Source organism: Panicum virgatum, chromosome 6K (assembly GCF_016808335.1).
Source record: "Panicum virgatum strain AP13 chromosome 6K, P.virgatum_v5, whole genome shotgun sequence".
In the NCBI taxonomy this organism is placed as follows: Eukaryota; Viridiplantae; Streptophyta; class Magnoliopsida; order Poales; family Poaceae; genus Panicum; species Panicum virgatum.
Window position 1 is genome coordinate 39606470 of NC_053141.1, and position 19096 is coordinate 39625565.

At 50.5% G+C, this 19096-nt stretch overlaps 2 protein-coding genes across 2 annotated transcripts; one reads left to right on the forward strand and one right to left on the reverse strand.

Annotated features, from left to right (window-relative positions):
• The first annotated feature begins 3718 nt into the window (after positions 1-3718).
• LOC120639222 (two-component response regulator ORR12-like) lies at positions 3719-4721 on the forward strand. The gene is made up of 5 exons (XM_039915210.1): positions 3719-3806; positions 4130-4176; positions 4282-4359; positions 4481-4566; positions 4640-4721. Exons 1-5 carry the CDS (start codon positions 3719-3721, stop codon positions 4719-4721), a joined length of 381 nt encoding a protein of 126 aa, XP_039771144.1.
• A 1242-nt stretch (positions 4722-5963) lies between these two features.
• On the reverse strand, positions 5964-8432 carry LOC120712592 (protein XRI1-like). Its single transcript, XM_039998423.1, has 5 exons — positions 8120-8432; positions 7893-7996; positions 7661-7778; positions 7064-7252; positions 5964-6921 (listed from the first exon to the last, which is right to left on the reverse strand). The coding sequence occupies exons 1-5, from the start codon at positions 8346-8348 to the stop codon at positions 6611-6613; spliced, it is 951 nt and encodes a 316-aa protein (XP_039854357.1). The 5' UTR covers positions 8349-8432; the 3' UTR covers positions 5964-6610.
• Between the last annotated feature and the right edge of the window lie 10664 nt (positions 8433-19096).

Consider the following 19096-nt stretch of genomic DNA (forward strand, 5'->3'; position numbering starts at 1 on the left):
AATAGGCTAAGATCAGGTCGTAGCTTTTTTTAACAAATTCCTATGGCGTCGTTCTTTTAAACACGGCCTATCAGCTGTTCTAGGGCTAAGATCACCTTGGAATTGTCCTAGGGCTCTCATCTCATGCCTATCAGCTGTTCGATCGTGTCCTTTAAACACGGCCTGTCGGGAGTCAGCCCCTTTGCCCAAAGCCGCAAAAGCGATGTGCTCAACCCATCGAAGAAACAAATACTTTCCCATTTCAAATTATAGGTATAGAATTAGTGTACATCTAGATGCAAAGTAAAATCTATGTATTTAGAAAATTCAAAACAATCTATAATTTGAAACGAGGTGAGTAAGACACAAGATTGATAAGTAATCATCCGTGATCATGAGTAATATTCTTTCCTGTGAGATCAGGTGAATATGCGAGTGGAGGGTTTTGTTGTAGGATTTTTCCATTGGCAAACGTACTCGATAACAATCTTGTGAGGCAAGATTTAATTAATTTTTGTACAACATAATACAACAAAATAAAAAGCTACATATGTATGCATATAAGTAACTGGACTGATACGTGCGAATAATAGCTAATATTTTTTTTGGTAATAGTGGAGTTGATTTGTTGCTACTTGAAAAGGCTGCATTTGCGATTATGCACTGCCTGCGTGACACCGCTGTGTTGAGGGCACATTGCAGAGCAGGTTCAGAAGCTTGCATAGGGTTGCCCAGTCTAAACATAGTAGAAATGCTGGTGCCATGATCCCGGTCCAGCTTGCATGCTGAATAACACGATGGGATTTGTATCACTCTCTAGGATAAGGACACCGATTAGTGGGGGGTGAATATGCGGTTTTAAACTAAAATCATAAATATTAGAAAAATTTAATTAGTAACACAAGAAAGATCCTATATTTAGCAAAACCTATCACTAGTGGGGTTTGCAGCCTAGGGTGATGAGAGGCAATTCAAGTTCTATGAAAGTAAAGTGCTTAAAGTAAATTGCAAGAATTGAAGTGATCGAGCGAGGTGCGTGGGCGCGCGTGCATATCATGTTGGCTCGACGCATTTAATGCTCCCAGCGGTATGTCTCCCCTGCGCCCTCCCGACGTGTGTGTGTGGGGGGGGGGGGGGGGGCTCGACCGTTGGGCTAGGGACTACGGGGTCACCAAGACAATTTGAAATTATACCTCTTGCCTCGCGTATAGCTTATTTACCACTCCACCTACAATTCTACATGGGATGTTTTTCTTTTAAACTAACATAAGAAGGATCTTTAGTCCCTGTTCATAACCCCAACCGGGACTAAAATATCCATTTAGTCCTGGTTGATAACACCAAAAGAAAAAAAGAGACATTTATTTTCAGTTGGAGGCTCTAATCGGGACTAAAGATCCCACCTAGCGTCTAGTCGTTAGAATCAGGACTAGTGCATCCTCGATCAAAATGCGGCTTAGATAAATGCACGAGATCGATGTGTAGTAGAGTTATGAAGAACCATTGCACCTTGCGTTATTTTCTCATTCCCCACACAAGTGTTCTCACCCAGTAGTCCAGCACTCCTGCTTTCTCTCACTGTGTTAATAAGTTCTCTCCCTCTCCCATTAACTCTCTCACCCTCATCTCACCATAAGCAAGGGGAAGAAAGAACTCACCTCCTCCCCCACCAAATCCACCAATCTCGATCGAAGTTTGTCGGGGTTTCACTGAAGGAGGATGTTGTGAGTTACAATGATGATTCTACAAGCTTGTTATTTTATAATATTGCCACCGATTCTATAAGCCAATTTCACTGCCATATTTACTTAATACATATGCTAACATGGTACACTTTTTCATTATTTTTCAAGAAAAACATAATTAGCTGAAAAATACAAAAAACATAAAGTCAGCTTTGCTCTCTTTAAGTTTTACTTTCAATTAGAAAATTGCTCCCTTTTCATTGGTAATTTATTGAGACTTCTAAAAATATCAGTACAATTTCCATTTTTCTTGGATATCCCTGTTGGGATCTTCGTTTAGTGATCAACCAAACAAGGAACATGCAATGCGAAGGATACAGATTGAAGAGCAAGCCAAAAACACATATATTCCTCTGTCATTGTCAAAGAAAATCAACATATTACAAGTTGAAAAAGGGGGCTATTTATACCCCAGACCTTCACCATTCAATACCCGGAATACCCCTTGCCTGCCTCTATGCGGAGGGTATATTCCGAGTTTTTTTTTTGTAATTTCTACAGCTTTGCCATGTACAAATCGGATTTGTCTATGTGATCACATTTTTCACACCACCTTCGAAGCCTCTTATACCTTCACTGCGGAACTCTTTCACGCGGCGTCCTCCTTTCCCATGCCCCCGAGGGGAAGCTTCGCTTGAATCTCGCCCAGACCTTCGGAGGTGTTCTGGTGCCTCCTGGTGCCCTTATCAAAGGTCGATGCCATCTTGCCCTTGGAAGCCTAGTGCTTGAGCGCATCATACGAGCCACCTTCGATCAGGATCCTGTAGCCAAGTTAGGGGAGGTGTTGATGCATACCCTCGGGCCCAAGTGCCCGAAGGTTATGATCGTGTTTCTCGATCTTCGGGATCGTACTCGGAGGTGCCGATCCCCAACAATCCCTACAAGCTGGACTTGTTGTGCTATATGAATGATAGTTGTTAGGTATCTAATTTATGCAAGTTCTTCCAGTCTTCACTCATTTTGTTTCAATGCTTATAGATGGGAAACAACTAAGATAATATTAACTAATGAATTGGTAAAATAGGGGGATATTTTTATATTATGTGAAATTGAGTTAAAAACTTTTTGATGCCACAATGAACTTTGGTTGTAACATTACCACTGAAGATATCTATGTTATATCAAAGAGAACATATCGGGTGCAAACCAGCCCCTTCGTGCAAACCGTGCAAACTTCAGTCTGGACCACTAGATCAACATCCAAGGTTGGATAATTTTACAATTAACCGCCTGCCTCTAATCACACTTTTGCAAATCCCTCCTCCCACTCCCCCTACACACACCCTTAAATGTTGATCTGGTGGCCCGGATTGAAGTTTGCACGGTTTGCATAAAGGAGTTGGTTTGCACCTAATATGTTTCTTATATCAAAATATCAAGCTCAATTCGAAGAGAACCGGTAGAAAATTGAGACATTTTGAATTCTAAGCCTATGACATCATTTTCTTCACTAACCCATATACATGCCATGCCAGCCAAGGAATCTCACGTTCCCTATATTGATTCTTTCTTGAGGCGCTACGGTCAAACCACACAAATTGAAACTTTTTATACATTAAAAATACAAAGGGAGTTCACTGTGGATATTTTCTATATCTTATGGATGTCATCACTTGTCATATTGCAACACATACCAGTGTGCTTGCTTTTCTTCAAATTTTATCTATCTTTAGGATATTGCTATTGTAGGCACGGCTTTAGTTATTCACGCTCCATATTAGATATATTCTCAGTGTAGCTATAAGTTGTTGGTTCATAGCCTAAGGATATTGTTAGTAAATTAACTTACTAAATATCTATCCTAAGGATATAGTTCGTATATCGACAAGTTATTTATTCAATATCTTGAAGATACATACTAGAACCACACTTACTATATAAACATGACCATTGTGGCTTCACTCCCATAGCAACAACACAATACAAACCATCCTATACCAAAAGGTTGCAAGGTCGACCTGTAGAAAGAAAAAGGAGGTTGCACAAAGAGTGGCATGGCTGCTCCTCATGTTCTCCTGGTTGCTGAGTCTTGTGTTGATCGCCTTGTTGCATCAAGAGTCCTGGAGACTTGTAACATTCGAGGTGAAATGACTAACATGGATTTTCCATTTGCATTCTGCATGATCTCTTGCTTTGTAGGATTTTTAATCCTAAGATTCATACTTATTGCGAATGGGGGATTAGTAATAGTGACTTGCGATGCCATAGATACACTAAAGTTCTTATGTAGTGTTGTTGTCACAATTTTTTTGCAATCAGATGCAGCTTTAGCTATAATAGAAATAGTATTTATACTATTTATAATATATATATATACTCAATCTATTTGTCTATATTTAATATTTTTTCTCCATCTAAGTGGTATTGTGTTTAATATATATATTGTTGTTGTTCTTATTTTGTAGTGACTGCCATGGAAGGTCCAAAGCAAGCGTTGAAGTTCTTGGAAATGGTATATCAAAATAGTCAATATGATTGATATTGACAAAAATATGCTTATTTGTTTAGGTTAATTTGATTATTAACTAAATATTTGTCTACATGCACTTGAGTATAGGAACATGATGTGCAGTTGATTCTGACAGATTACTGTATGCTTGATATGACTGGTTATGATCTTCTGGTTGAGGTGAAGGTAGGTTCCCATAATGAAAAATAGTTCTACTTTCACCAAATGTTGTGTTGAATGTTCAACTCATATGTACTAATATTTTAAAAATAAACAATTAATAAATATAGTTATTTTCCCTATACAGAAATCGCCCAAGATTAATCATATCCCTGTGGTGGTTACATGCACCGAGGATGTCCCTGAACGAATAAAAAAGGAAGTAGGAAAATTGTCAATTCATTTATTTGTTACATAATTTTTACCTAAGTATTCAACTTGATCTATATTCCTATTTTGTATGAAGGTGCCTTGATGGAGGTGCGAAGGACTATATCATCAAGCCTATCAAAGTTGCTAATGTGCCTCACCTTCTGAGCTACATTTGATGAGTCAAGAAGGGCTATGAATAAAGACGAAATAGTATAACTCTTTTCTAGGGTTATATTTCTCGTTATCTAGTTATCATTATTTGGATATGGCCATGTATCCTTTATGTAATCTTTGGTTTCCAATCCATTTGAACTTATGCAAGACTATTGTGACCGTCATAATTAGATATGACTGTATGCTCCTCTTTTGTATCATCATCTGTGTGTGGTCTATTCAAACATCTATATAAGACTATTGTGTCAGTTCTTAGTGTTTTGTGACTTCATGATCATGCCTTTGCATTACAAACTGTTAGAGAACTCAGAAGAACCTCATACTAAGATTCAATGTCATTTTAGTGGTCTAGTGATTATCACCTGTCATGTTACACGAGGTAAATATATTGTTCTCTTATTAATTCTACCACTTCATTATTACTTGCAGTTGAGGATATAGGCTCGCATTTTATTCAAGATATCCCTCCTCACATTTGTCTACTCCTCCGGTCGACCCCCCCTCCAAAATCTGCCATGAATAATTGCAGCAAGAACCATTTAGAATCACTCACTATTGTTGGGATAGATGGTAGAAGAGATAGAGCCAAGATGTCGGTGTAGAGCTAAGATACTAGTGTAAGCGCTAGACTTGGGGCATTTTTTGGACGTGTCGAAAAAAGTTAATTCAGCCCTAAAAACCGTGCCAAGTCCCGTAATCCTGTTCCATGGGCAACTTTGGGCCGGGTTTTGACCTCCCACTCCTTTTTAGTTAAAAAATATTTAAACTAAATAGCTGAGCCCAGTCGCAAACAGCCCCACATGCCAGTGAAATGGTTCCTCTGCAATAGCTGCAAAGGAACCGTCTTGTAGAGGAACAGCTTCTGGCACGGTGCAGTGCAGAATAAAATGGCTAAACATGGGCGTATGACTTGGATCCTCTTCCAACCAACAAGTCACCTACCTTTGTGATTGTTGTAGATGCTGCAATGGTTTTGCAGTGGGGCGTGGGCGCGTGGCTCAACTGGTGTGCAAGGGTGGCATCGTAGTTACTCATCTGGCTGATGACGTAGATATGAGGCACAGACTCCACAAGTCCACAATCGGCTGCTCTACAAGCTGGAACAAGTGGCAAGGGAGTTTCATTAATTGATGAGAACAAACGAGCCCCTGCACTACAGCAAGATGAAGGGACAAATGCCATGCCATGAGATTCGGGGAATGCAGGAGGGTGGAGCAGGTCTGCTTCTACAGATGTTCTGGAGCTGGAGGCAGATCTCTTAGTTTCGATTTATAACGATGAGCCCTCTTGAACACAGATAATGGAAGAAAATCATAAGTACATTGCGCGGCCCTGCTTCAGGTCGGCAATTTACTTTGCTCCTCTGTCTGGAAGCAGCTGCAGCCTCCAGAGTGGTATCCAGAGTATGAGGACTATCAACCTGACAGCTACTTCCTGGGCTTGTTCTATACCATCAGCTTCAGTCCTCTGAGCTGGGTCTCCTCGGATTCCCCCAACTTGCACTGAGCTCGTATCTGCACGGCCGTAACTTGCACGGCTGCGTTAACTTCCAGGTGTTACGGCACACGGTTCTTCAGGACGGGCCTCAACCAGTACAATTGTTACGGGCGGCACACGGCTTCTCAGTACGAGCCTCTTGTCCCGGGATACAGTACAACAGCCCGACCGTGTTTCTGAATCGTGGTTGAACTGAAGCTCCTCAACAAGGTTTCACGGCAATCTTCTTTGCTTTTCTTGGCATGAATCCAACTAGGTTTCAGATTCATCATCGTTCACTGTGATTTGGGCCGCATTCGTCCTCACTAAACCTCATCAGTTTCCTTTTTACAATTTCGCAGAACAATCAGCCACAAATTTACAGTAGATATGCTTGCACTACAATGCAATCCATTCATCCCCGTGTCCTTACGATGGTGATCGTGCCCCTCCCCGCGGTGCGGAGCCTGGTGAAGCCGGCCACCGCCTTGCCCGACGGCGCCGGCCGGCTGCCCGCCGCCACGCGCGGGGGGCACGCGAACTCCCCCACGGGGTGCTGGACGGGGCGTGCCGGCGGCGTGAGGATCCACTCGTTGATGTCGGCGAGCGTCACGCTGCCGTCCGCGCCGCCGGGCTTCACCACGGTGAACGGGCGCGCCACTGTCCCGGCGCCGGAGCACGGCGCCCTCCTGCTCCTCTTGCATCTTCCGTCACCCTCCTCTTTCTCTGCGTGCAGAGAGGCGAGATAGAAATGAGAATTTAGCATGCAGAGCGGTGAAAAAATTGTTTTTTTTTTGGCAAAGCGGTGAAAAAATTGTTGCTACTTGTTACTGCGGTTAAGTGTGAGACAGGGTCGGCATGGCCGCACCTTCCGGTGCCGGGCGCTTGGACGAGCAGTTGGCGCGAGTCGTCAGGCTTTGGGCGACACCGGTGTCAGTGGCCCATGGGTCGACGTTGCAGTGAGATGAGGAGGAACAGGGAGGCTCTGCTTGTGGCTGTGTCAGAGCCTTCTCCGGGCATGTCGGCAGAATTGGGTTCAGAGCGAAATGATCATCATCTGCAGGAACAGACTACCGATTAGTACAAAAGGCCCACAAAACGAGCCTAAATTTGATGCAAATTACAAAAGGCACCGAGATCAAGGAGATTACTATAATCTGACTGAATTCAAAAACAAAATGTTTTCCTGAAGCAGCAGTTCGTTCTCTTAAATCAGGCGCATGGATGCACAAATGATGGGTGAGGACAGACAGCAATGTGCTGCTAATCTCGAGTGGGCCCGGGCATAAATTTCACAAGCGCCGTGGTTATTTAATGGAGTAATCATCAAAGTCTGTCCTAGTTGTTTGGAATCGTACCACAATCATGAAATGAATGAAAATGTATGGTACCAAAGTCCTTGGGGACAGTAAAAAAGAAAACAGGAAGTGTGTAAACAAAGCCAAACCGCTTCAGGAGTTCAGACCTGCGAGCAAACCAGCTTCTGAATCCCTACATTGGGAAGAGACAGCGCTCGCCTCCTTCAGAGGGCTGCCGGAAGTGAAGCCCACGGCGATTTCCTCCTCGTCCGAGCCCCATAAGCTCTGGCGACACAGCAAGAGTTCGCTGAGATAGAAAAGCAAGCAGCATAATCCGACCACAAGAGTTGCATGTGAATCTTCCTTCATTGGAGGTGAAGCTTTCAGCCTTCCACTCACCTGGAGTAGCTCATCCAGCTCCACGGGCATCGCCGTCGCATTCTGCGGCGTCGGCAAGCCGGTGACCGCCGCCGTTGACGCCTCCGACACTGGGGACTCCATGCCTAGCGCACACATGCCAGACGGCAAACGAGTTAGCGCCATGGACACCAGCGCTGCAGGGAACGGAAACGAAAACGAAATGCAGGCGGCAGGCCATGTAGAGGTGCAGAGCGAGTTCGACTTACATTTGGGGACGACGAGCTCAAGCTCACGCTGGTAGCTATCAAGATCGCCGGTGCCAGCTCCCCATGCTCCTAGACCGAAGTAGCTGAGTTGCGGATCCCATCCAAGGAGGAAGCCGCCGCCGCCGCTGGTGGTGGTGTCGCCCAAGCTGCATGCCATGGCGTCCAAAGGCCACCAAGCCTGCCGCCCGGCGTGCAGGGCGCTTTCCCGGACTGTCTGGCCTGTTTCCATGGGGAAGAGAGAGTTCGAGGCTGAAGGCGTGCAGGCGTGGCTAGGAGAGGCCTGCCATGCGTGCTTAAATAGCAGGGCTTTCGGGAGGCCTAAAGGCGAAAGGTTGGCTCTGCGAGCACTGCAGGGCGCCAGTACGGCATGTCGATCGCGAGCGAGCACGGCTAGTCAGGGACGGAGGGGAAAATAAGGCTTGGAAATCTTGCAAAGGGCAAAGGGAGCAGCGAGCCAACGAAAGTGGCTTTTGTTTGCTATGACTCTTCGACCTTTCACAGCTTCACTCTTTGTTATGTGTCGTCTCATTCCTCGTGTCCACCTTTTTTTTTCACTCCTTGATGTTATCTTGAATATGGGTAGAACACAGTTGCAAACTTGCAACTGTTCGTTGGTCAAGCGCACATAGTGTGCAAACTATGTCATGGTGGAATCGTGCACAACCCGCCAAAAAGTATCCTAATATTATCAGACATCATCACGAGGAGGCTTTTAGGAATTCTAGGTGGACACTGGACACTCTAAAAAAATAGTGAAATTTTAGAAATTCTCACAAAAATTAGGATCATCTTACCGTCAATCCAACAACTAAAAATGTAATAGTCATTAGATTTATTATATTTCCTAATAAATTAACCACCTCTACCATTATAAAATAAAAATAGACTAAAGTAACACCTTAAACATGTATCTAAATTACCAACATTTGCTATTATAAAAGTAATAGAAATAACCCCTAAATTCGCGTATAAATTTATATCATTATTAAAAGTTAAAGTAACCCTAAATCTAAATCTTAATTATTTAATTATAATAAAATATAAAAGTGAACCAATATAGAATTCTAAATTACTAATATATTATTTATATAAAAACAATACCCATGATATGTGTCACCATGTATTATATATGATGGAAGAGAGAAGAATACCAATTCACAAACAAATAGTTCAATTAAACATATATAAACACACATGGATGTGTAATGCAAATGAAATCTACTAGAACTTATCCTGGTTTTGACAGTTGGATTGCCCTCGTTATCCAATTTTGTAGTTAAAGATCATCAAAAATCGAACTTTTATGATAGTTTAAGGGCGTAAGTTGGACCTTTTCCTTTTTTCTCTCTCCTAAAACTAGACTAGGCGAGATGTGGAGGAAGACCAAGGGAGCAAATGATACACACATGGCTCGTTCGTGGCATCTACAACTTCGAGTTCTAAGTTGGATTCGCAATTCATGGACTAAATTATAAATATAATTATTCATATAAATGCTCCAGATTTAAAATTTGTTGAAGCACTAGCAATCAGGGCCACTGATGAGTGTACTTATCTCGGTAGAACCCCCTCACCTCCCACTAATCTATTTTGTTGGCGCATCCACTTACCCTTCTCCCATTGACCTCACCCACCCTTTTGTTGGCTTCAGGCCCCCCTTTTCCTCTGACCATTCCCTCACCCAGTCACCCTTCTCCCTAAGCCTTCGTGACCCTTTGATGAGCTCACATGCCTCCTCAACACTTATGCCTCATGATTTGGCGGCGTGGAGGTTGATTTGATCTATCGTGTGAAAGCCGATTTGCCTAGGCAGTAAAGCTAATTAACACTGTCTGATGGTCTTCTGAGCCACCGAATTTGACACACTTCTCTAGCTATATATAGGAGTACTAGCAGTTAACTTGCATTGGTATCTTCTCAAACGATGATGGATTTTCTTTTTAAAGAAAATAGTATTGGAGACTGAAAACGTTGCAACGGTAGACTGAAACTTTTACCTATCGCTGCATGTGTACGTGTAGACCACGCTTTTTTTCATGTGGGAGACCGAATTATTGGTACCAGGCCATGCATGGCGCATCATGCAGCAAGGTGAGACGACAAGCGCAGGAAGAACAAAACAAAACAGGGCCAATGTGTAACATAGCTAGAGCTGGGGTACGTACGGTCAAGGGGGAACCAAAGTTTTCCACTTCATAATTCGTGTGTGCAGCCAGAGCTAGCTGCTCATGCCGCTGTATGTACACACACTGCTAGCTAGTTCATGATGTAACTTCTGCTGAGACATCATCGCACTATGCATATGCATGTCTCTGCGTATGTGTATATGCTCGTACGTACGTTGCCATCCATCGCAAGCTGCTCGATCGTATAATCGTATTCGCAGTAGCTGTCGGTCGCGCCAGCAGGATAGAGATGATAGCTCTCAACGCGTGCATCATGGCGACTTCAAAATGCTCTGAATTTCTGTTGTTGTGCGTGTGCCGCCACATGCATGGGCAAAGTGATCAGGTATACATGGGTTGCATTTTGCATGCTAGCTTTGGTCTTTGGAGTACCCAATTATACCCAAGCCTTTTGCATTATTAAAAGACCAGGGCACCTACCTTATCTCTATGCCACGGCACAAAAAAGCTACTGTACTAGAATATCAGTAGTAGTACATACACCTCGCAGGGATGTGTAAGTGTGTTATTCTGAATTTCGTATTGGCAGTGCTACTAGCTCCTGCTGCAGATGCATGCATGGACCAGCAGGCCGCAACGCCTTGAGCTATCCTGGCTGCTTTGCTGTAGCGGCAGTAGCACGGACAGATCCACGCATGCATCAATGCGTGCTTTGCCCAGCGATACGTGAAAAGAAGCGCGCGTCGCCTACCGGGGGGGAGAAAAAACAGGCAATGAGCTGCTTGTGTTGTGTGCGAGCTTTTGCCGCTTTTGCACTGGTCAATGCAATCCTAGTTCCACGAAGATCCAAGCGATGTGGCATGTCTCCTGCCTTTTGCAATCATGGCGCCATTTCGAACTAACCGGGGAGATGCGTGGCTCATGTCGGTAATGCCTCTTTGTTTTGGACTTGATCATCACACTCATCAGCGTATAAGTTCATGTTTGGAGTAGCTGAAGTTGAGTGCTAAACTTTAGCATATATTAGCACTCATACACATGCTAAAGTTTTTTAGTCTTGGTTAAAGTTTAACCCACCATATTAGCACTTTCATTTGGAGAAGTTAGTGTTAAAGTTTAGCACTTTCACTCATTCGCATTTGGATCCAAACAGAGTCTAAGTATGATTCGGCTACACCTTACTTATCATATAATAAATGCAACACGGACTTTTTTTGTTGGTCCTCCAATACTTTAACTAGAAACTCCTCATTATACTAGAGCTATTTATTACCACAGCCCATGGCAACAACAAATATAACTATCATTTATGAACATTTAAAATTTTGAAATATAGCTATCAAAAGTGAATGGAGAGAGTACATGCTAAAGTTTGAGTCTTGGCTAGTTTAGACCACCCCATTAGCACTTTCCGTTGAGATAAGTTAGTGCTAAAGTTTAGCACTTTCATCTATTAGTACTTGGATCCAAACATGATCTAAGTATGCCACATCAAGCTAATAAGCTAGAAAATCATTATTAGTTATGACTAAGCACACCAGTAGAAAACACGCCAAAGGTCTACCCCAAAAGTACCAGAATGAAGATGAACCGGTACCAATGCTATTATTAGTACCGGTTCGTCTTGGTACCGGTACTTTTGGGGTGGATGGGACCTATGGATGAGCCTTACGTACCGGTTGGTAACACCAACCGGTACCCAAGTGTCGGTGTCCTGACCCGGGGTCCGGATCCCAACTAGTAAATGTCGCGTGTTTGCTCGTCCCAGATGTTGATGCAAGAGGCAACACAGTAACGCACAGGTTTATCCTGGTTCCGGCCACGGGGCCGTACGTCCAGCAAAGGGGTGTGCGAGGGTACAGTATTATCTTACACCCGGAGTACTTGTAGTAGGGGGTACAAGCGAGGTGAGAGAGGGAGTGAAGCTCCCAAGTCTCCACTAGAAGAGGAGTCGGTTGAGGTGAGAGCTCAGTGGTGCTGAGAGGTGACGATGATCGCGAATGTGGATGACTGTGTCGCTGATGACCCGAACGTCCCCCCCCCCCTTAAAGGAAGCCTGCCTCCTCCTTTTATAGTCACAAGGAGGGGCGGTGTACAAGAGTAGGGGAACGTGGAAGTCGTCCTCCTCCCCCGAATCGCGGGGGTGCAGTGGTCGGACACTGTAGGAAGTACACTGCGGGGCGTGGCGTCGGGCGTGGCGGTCGTCCTGGATGTCGTCCATGATCTGGCGGAGATTGCGCCGGCGTCCTGCCAACTCCAGCAGGCGGTTGGGTCGTCACTGTGAAATGTTCAGTCCTCCGGATGTGGCGTTCCGCGGGCCCTGCAGGTCAGGGTCCTGCGTGCTCTAGCGGTGACGGGGCACGCGGCGGTCCCAGACCCCTCTTAATAAAGTGCCAGTGTGCGCATTAAGGAGGTCCGAGGGTTGCGTGGAGGTCCCGGATCCCTCGAGGGGGGAGGTCCGGGACTCCGGCTGCGTATGCTGTGCGTCCCTCTTGGAGGGGCACGTGGCGTCGCCGGACCCTTTCCTAAGCAGGAGGTGGGTCCGGGGCCATACGCGTGATGAGGTGGAGTCCGGACGGTCGGAGTTGGCAGGATAGTACGGGGAGCAGTGCCGAGCACGCCCGTCCCGTGTCGCAGGTTCCACAGTATCGCCACAGCGCCCGTGATGGCGGAACAGTGACCAGAGTTGGCGGATGGGACTCCGGTCACAGCCACTGTGGGAAATGGCGGTCTGACGCCGTCTGTCCTGAGCACTGTGGAGGAGTGGTTGGCACTTAAAGCCCCCGTACGACGGGCGGTGAGCGGCAGGGCCCTTTGTCCCTTATGCCGAGGGGTGGCCTCGAGCGAGGCGGAGATGGTTTGCCCGCTCGAGGGTAGGTTCGCTGCCCTCGAGCGAGGCGGAAATGATTTGCCCGCTCGAGGGTAGGTTCGCTACCCTCGAGCGAGGCGGAGATGCGGGGCGCAGTCGAGGGGTCTCGACGGGAGCCATCGAGCGAGGTGGAGATCGTCCCACGGGCCCTAGAAGGGGGCAAATGGGCCGTATGCTGGGCTTCTTTGAGTTCTTTCCTTTCTTTCAGATCGGAAGGAGGCCGTGGGCCTTCGTGGGCCCAATTGCCTTAATCATGTGTTTGCGTTTTAGAGTGATCTTAGTACCCCGATTAGGGTGTCCCTAATTGTGGTACCCGACAGTAGCCCCCGAGGCTTTGGTCGAGTCAAGGGATTCGGCCAAAGGAAAATTCGGCAATTTCTCCCTTGACGTGATCGGTCAATGTCGTGCACCCGCCAGGCGCGCCTGAGCGCCAGCCCGGCGGATGTGACAACTCGTTGGTCGGGGTATTGCGCCCACGGGGGGAGTACTTCGAGGCGCGTGCCTCTTTGTTTGTTTGTTCCGGGGACAAGACGTGTCCGCGCGCTGAGGGGGGGCCCGGGCGACGATGGCGCCTGCTGCTCGGCAGCTGGCGCTTTCGTTGCGCTGTCCCGTGCTCAGGGCCTTGGCCCCGGCTTCCCTGGTTGCTTTGCGGTGCGTCATTCGAGGGCGGTCGGCCTGAGCCGATGCTGCGCCGCTTAGCGTCCAGGTGCTCAGCTCCGCTTTATTTCGTTCGGTCGTGTCTCGGCGTGATAACCGAGGGCACCCTTTGCTCGTGGAGTGCTGCGCCGTCACGGGCGGTCCAAGCCCTTGTCCTTCGACAGGCTTGAAGCTTGGCGCCCGACGCAGCCATAAATAGGGGTCGTGGGGTTCCCTCTTCCTTTCCAACTTCCCTGCTCTTTCTTCCAGCATCGCCTAAGTCTTAATGTTTTCCTTTGCCTTTCGTGACCGGCCCCCAGATAGGGCGGTCTGGCTTTTTTAGGCTTTGGTGCTAGAAGAATGCTTGCGAGCGGCGGGGGAAGACCGGAGAGGGCGTGCGCACCATCCCTCAGCTTCAGTGGGATCAGCAGAAGAGCATTGGGCCCGTGGGGTCCTGCTCCTGCGATGTCCCCTAGCCTGAAGGGGAACGAAGGCGCCTGACTATGGCGTTAGTGCCAGGTTTGGCGGCTGTTCTTTGCATCGTCCCCCTCGGCAACAAGGTTGCTCTCGGGGAGACGGTGCGGAGGGTGCTGTTCGCCAGCTCGACCCCCCGCATAGTCTTCGGTGGAGGAGATGCTAGAAGAAAGCTTGCGAGGAGAGCATCCCGCTGGACCTGTGCGGCCTGGGGGCTGTTCCTCGCATCCCTAGCAGCCTGGCCGTTGCGTTAGCCAAGGGCTCGGTGCTTTTCTTCGTCGCTCGCCTCCCCCAAGACAGGGAAAATTACCACGCAGGTGGCAATTTGTTTGTACCTTTCGACGGCTTCGCGTCGGTAACCCTTTGTAATCTTTATTTGCATTGAGCAATGAAGTCCCTTTCTCCTTTATGGGGAGGTTGACCGAGGGTACAAGGATATACAGAGGGTTACAGTCCTCGAATATGTGTGAAGTCTCCTTTGCGGGGGCGCATCAGCGCACCCGCGGGTGTAGCCCCCGAGGCCTTGGAGGAGAGTTTGTGCTCGTCCAAGGGCTATAAATGTTGCCCCACTGGGTTGCCTCACCGAGGTGGCCGTCCCGCATCTTTTTCAGCCGAGAACGACACTCTTTCAGCCGCCCTCGGCATTCTCCGTGCTGGTACAGCGACCCGGCGTTCAGCTGAACCATCAGGAGAGCGCGCGTTAATAGCGAGGGATTTGGTTATACACGTGGAGCTTCGCAATTGACAGTCGTCGACTTATTCGAGGGTGCGGTCTGAACCGTGGTGTGCGAGGAGCCCCCGAGCCCAGGCCCGTGTGAAGGCATTCAGGGGAATCCTCGACTTTGATTACGACCCTCGTCGCCCTTCCTCAGGGAGGAGGGGTGAAGCTCACCATGCTACCCATGCCCGGGCCGCGAGCTATGGCTGCTTCGGTGAGCTATTAGCGGGTAGTTCAAGCGAACGTCCGTGCCCCGTTCGATAAAGGTCGGCTCGTGGTCCATGGACATGTCACATAAAGCGCTTGCGAAGGTTCGCTAGGCGGGGTTCGGACCCGTTCGATGGGGTCCGAGGGCTCGATGCTCTCCCTCGATGGGATCCCCCTTCCAGGCACCCTCGACTGGCCTTGAACACTGCGTAGGATGTCTCTAACTCCGCGTTAGAGGGTAGCTTGTACGGCACATCCCTGCAGTTCCTGACTCTAGCGATCTGGGGCGCCTGTCGAACTCCCGACGGACCAGGCTTCGGACCCCTGATCAGTAAGGCCTCGGAATGCGATCCCTTCGAGGGTGAAGAGACCCCGGAAGGAATATTCCGTCATGATTAGAGAATGACGCGGAGTCGCCGGTCACGCGCGCGGGTCTTCCGCGGATTGTGGGCAACATGGCCCGATTTGCGCGGTGCGGTGCGGGCGCGCCTTTTCAGGCGGCAGCCTAGGGCAGACGAAGCGGCGTGGGCGGCGGCTGACGGATGGGATAGTGCAACAGTCGCGCCGCGCCCGCCGGTTACCGTGCCGCAGTTATCGCTGCGTGCGCGCGTGGGAGACTCTGCGGCCGTAGGGCCCAGTAGTCAGTGACAGCGAAATCTACCGCATTCAATGCGGTAGATTCGGGCTGTGGCGGCGGACCCGCCTGTCGCGGTGAATAAAAGCGAAGAGGAAGAGGTTGTTTGGGCTTACCTGGCTATTTGCCTTCGTCCCACTTTGCCTTCTCCGCCTCTACTGCATCCTGAGCGCGCAGCCAAGAACAAAAGGTGGAAGAAGAAGGAGTGAGAGCGCACCTTTGCCATCCCGGAGCCTTCATTCCCACATCCCCCCTCGACTCGCAAAGATGTCGGATGTCCAGGAGCCCTTGCCGTGGGGGAGGTCCTCCACCACCGTGGCGGTCCTGGAGCAGTTGGTCGCCGACCGGCTGCTGCCGGTGAACACCAATTCGGGGGCGCCGTTGTGGATCTCCCTGCTGCCAGAGGAGACCGAGCCGAAGCCCCTGCAGGGCTATGTTGTGAGCTTCGTGCGCCTTCACAAGCGAGGCTTCGGCGTCCCCGTCTGCAGGTTCATGTGGGCGTTGTGCAATTATTATGGAGCGGAGCTGCACAACTTCAGCCCCAACTCCATCTCGCAGGTGGCGGTCTTCGTCGCCGTCTGCAAGGGGTACCTTGGGATAGAAGTGCACTGGGATCTCTGGATCCATCTGTTCCGCGGCGAACTCTTCGTCGAGAACGCGCGGGGCCAACCGAAGCGGTTTACGCGCGCTGGTGGCCTGACGTTCCACATGCGTCACTCCCGGAAGAACCTCTACATCCCTAGCAAGATGACGACGAACAACGCCGGGTGGAGCCGAGGGTGGTTCTACCTTCGGAACTACAGCGGTGCGCTCCCGGCGTTCACCAACAGAATTCTCTGGGAGCGACCGCCGAAGTGGGACTGGGGGGTGTCGCCCCCAGCGCAACAAGCCAAGCTCGAAGTCCTCACCGACGCGCTGGCGCATCTGGCGAAGAAGGGGTTGACGGCGGCGGCCATCATCGCAAACTTCCACCGGTAGAGGGTGATCCCTCTCGTGGAGAGGGCCCTGCCGATCTACAAGCTCACCCCCGGGAGCCAGGCTTTGGGCTCGAGGACGGCGGTCGAGCTACTTCCCCGCAACACCGCCGCCCGGAGAGCGAGGTACGCGGTGGCGGAGTTCCCCCACGACCCCGAGGATCTTTGGAGGATCAAGATGCGCCCTGAGGCGGGGTACATTTCTCTGGCGAGTTTCGATTCCGAATTTGTTGTGTCTTACGTAGTCCCTTTCCTCGCCCATGACTTCAACTCGGTCGCGCTTCGCAGGGGTTGAAGTGCCACCCCTCGAGGCCTCCGGTCCCTGAAGAACGCCAGATCAACCGCCTGCACGCAGAGAAGATGAAGAGGCGGAAGGACGCGGCGGAGGCGAAGGCCGAGAGGAAGAGGAGGAGGAAGGCAAAGCACGACAAGGCGTGCAAGATCGCTCGCGCGGAGGGGAAGCCGCGGCCTGCCACGCCCGAGTCCATGGACGAGGAAGAGGAGGAGGCCTCGGACACCGAGGGCCACCTTCTGGGGGACGACGGGGCGGCAGCGGGTGCGAGTTCCCGGCCGACCTACCGGTGGGATGACGGCGAGGGGGCGCCGGCGGCACCGGAAGAAACAAGGACCGTGGCGGAGTCGTCGGCGGATCCGTCCCTCGAGGGGTCGGAGCGGGAGTCGTCCCCTCCGGCGGCGAGTGAGGAGACACCCGCGCCCCAGGCGCTGATCCGTGGCGACGAGTCTGCGGTGGGCGCGGAGACGCCCGTGCTGATAGCTTCGAGGCACCAGGCCGGCCCGAGGGGGGCGCCCTCAGTACAGTCTTCGAGGGGCAGCGCGGTGCCGCGGGCCCGAAGAAGCGCCATGAGGAAGCGGAGCATGAGCGCTTGATCCGGGTAAGTAGACTTGGAATTCATCTATGTTGTGTGTTTGATCAATTTCTCAATCCTATTGTCCTCAGCTTTTGTTCCACAATTTCCATCCCCGGGGCCGTCGCCAAGGACGCGGTGCAGCTCGCCCCGACTAAGGCCCTCAAGACCGGGGCACGCAGTACGCCGCACACGGCGCCGCAGCCCCTGCCTGCCGTGGACATTGTGGCGGAGGCCGCGAACCTGCGGGAAGCGATGGCTCGAGGGGCCCAGGCGGCCCAGCAAGCTCGAGCGCAGGAGGAGGAGGGCGACGTCAGCCAAAGCGGTGCTGAAGCAACCGCTCAGGCTGGCGACGCTGAGGAGACCGGCCGGGGCGGTGCGGATGGCACCGCCCGACCGGACATCGAAGTTGAGGCCGGTCAGGGCGACGCGGCCAGTGCCGCCCGGCCGGTTACAGAAGGAGAAACTGGTGGGGGCATGCAGGAGCGCCCTGCCAACCATGCGGAGGAGGAGACCCTCGTCCTCGAGCCCCCGAGGGCTGAGGCCGAGGGCGTCGCAGAGGAGGAGATGGCGCTAGGGGCGCCGGGTTTGGAATGAGCCCCCGTCTCGGAGCCCACCGAGGCCCGGGACGAGGGTATCATCGCGGTGGTGCCGGTGTCGACGGCGCAAAGGAGCATGGTGGTGGTAGTGGAGCTGCCGGACAGCAGCGAGGAATACGGGGATTCGATGGAAATCGACCCTGCTGCTGCGGCAAGCGCCGCCACGCACATCGCCGAGTTCGCATCGGCCAGCGTGGATATGGTCGAGGCGGGGACGTCCGAGGGCCCTCATCACAGGGCGATCATCCCGTCTGGGCTCCCCTCGGAGTTCCTCCGCAAAGAGCAAGAGGAGGAGGAGGCCTGGAACGCGCAGCTCGGTGTCGGCCGCGAGATCCTACAAGCCCTCGACCACGCATTCCAGCTCCATCAGGGGATGGATTACCAGGTCAGCAAGGTAAATATTTTCCCCTGATGATCGCTTGGATTTGATTTGGCTTTAACATGCTTTTACCCACGCCCTCCCACTTGCAGCGGCTGAGGGAAATCTCGCGCGAAAAAAGCGCCGAGATGACCCGGATGTACTCCCAGATGAGCCAGCTCGGGCAGCACAACGCCGAGCTGGTGCTCAAGAACATCGAAGCCAACACGAAAATGGCGGATCTGGGAGCGCGTCAGCAGGCACTGGAGGAGGATTTGGCGCGGGCTACCGGTGAGCGGGATGTCCAGAGGGCCGCAGCGAAGCAGAAGGCTCGGGAGGCCGAAGCGCAGGCTGCCGAGCTGCAACGCCTCCGAACAGCGCTCGAGGAGACGGCTCGGGAAGCCGAGGTGCAGAGCACTGAGCTACGGCGCCTCAGGACATCGCTCGAGTGACAGGAGACCGAGCTCCTCCACAAGGAGGTGGCCGTTGTCGCGCTCACCGGAACCCTTCGGGAAA

Bases quoted from the DNA above. Each gene is read 5' to 3' on its own strand.
- LOC120639222 (XM_039915210.1), top strand. From the start codon at position 3,719: ATGGCTGCTCCTCATGTTCTCCTGGTTGCTGAGTCTTGTGTTGATCGC. The intron at 4,360-4,480 runs GTAGGTTCCCAT...TTCCCTATACAG, and splicing joins ATCTTCTGGTTGAGGTGAAG to AAATCGCCCAAGATTAATCA. The intron at 4,567-4,639 runs GTCAATTCATTT...TTTTGTATGAAG, and splicing joins AAAAAGGAAGTAGGAAAATT to GTGCCTTGATGGAGGTGCGA.
- LOC120712592 (XM_039998423.1), bottom strand. From the start codon at position 8,348: ATGGAAACAGGCCAGACAGTCCGGGAAAGCGCCCTGCACGCCGGGCGG. The intron at 7,779-7,892 runs GTGAGTGGAAGG...CTGTGTCGCCAG, and splicing joins AGCTGGATGAGCTACTCCAG to AGCTTATGGGGCTCGGACGA. The intron at 6,922-7,063 runs GTGCGGCCATGC...CTCTGCACGCAG, and splicing joins CAAGCGCCCGGCACCGGAAG to AGAAAGAGGAGGGTGACGGA.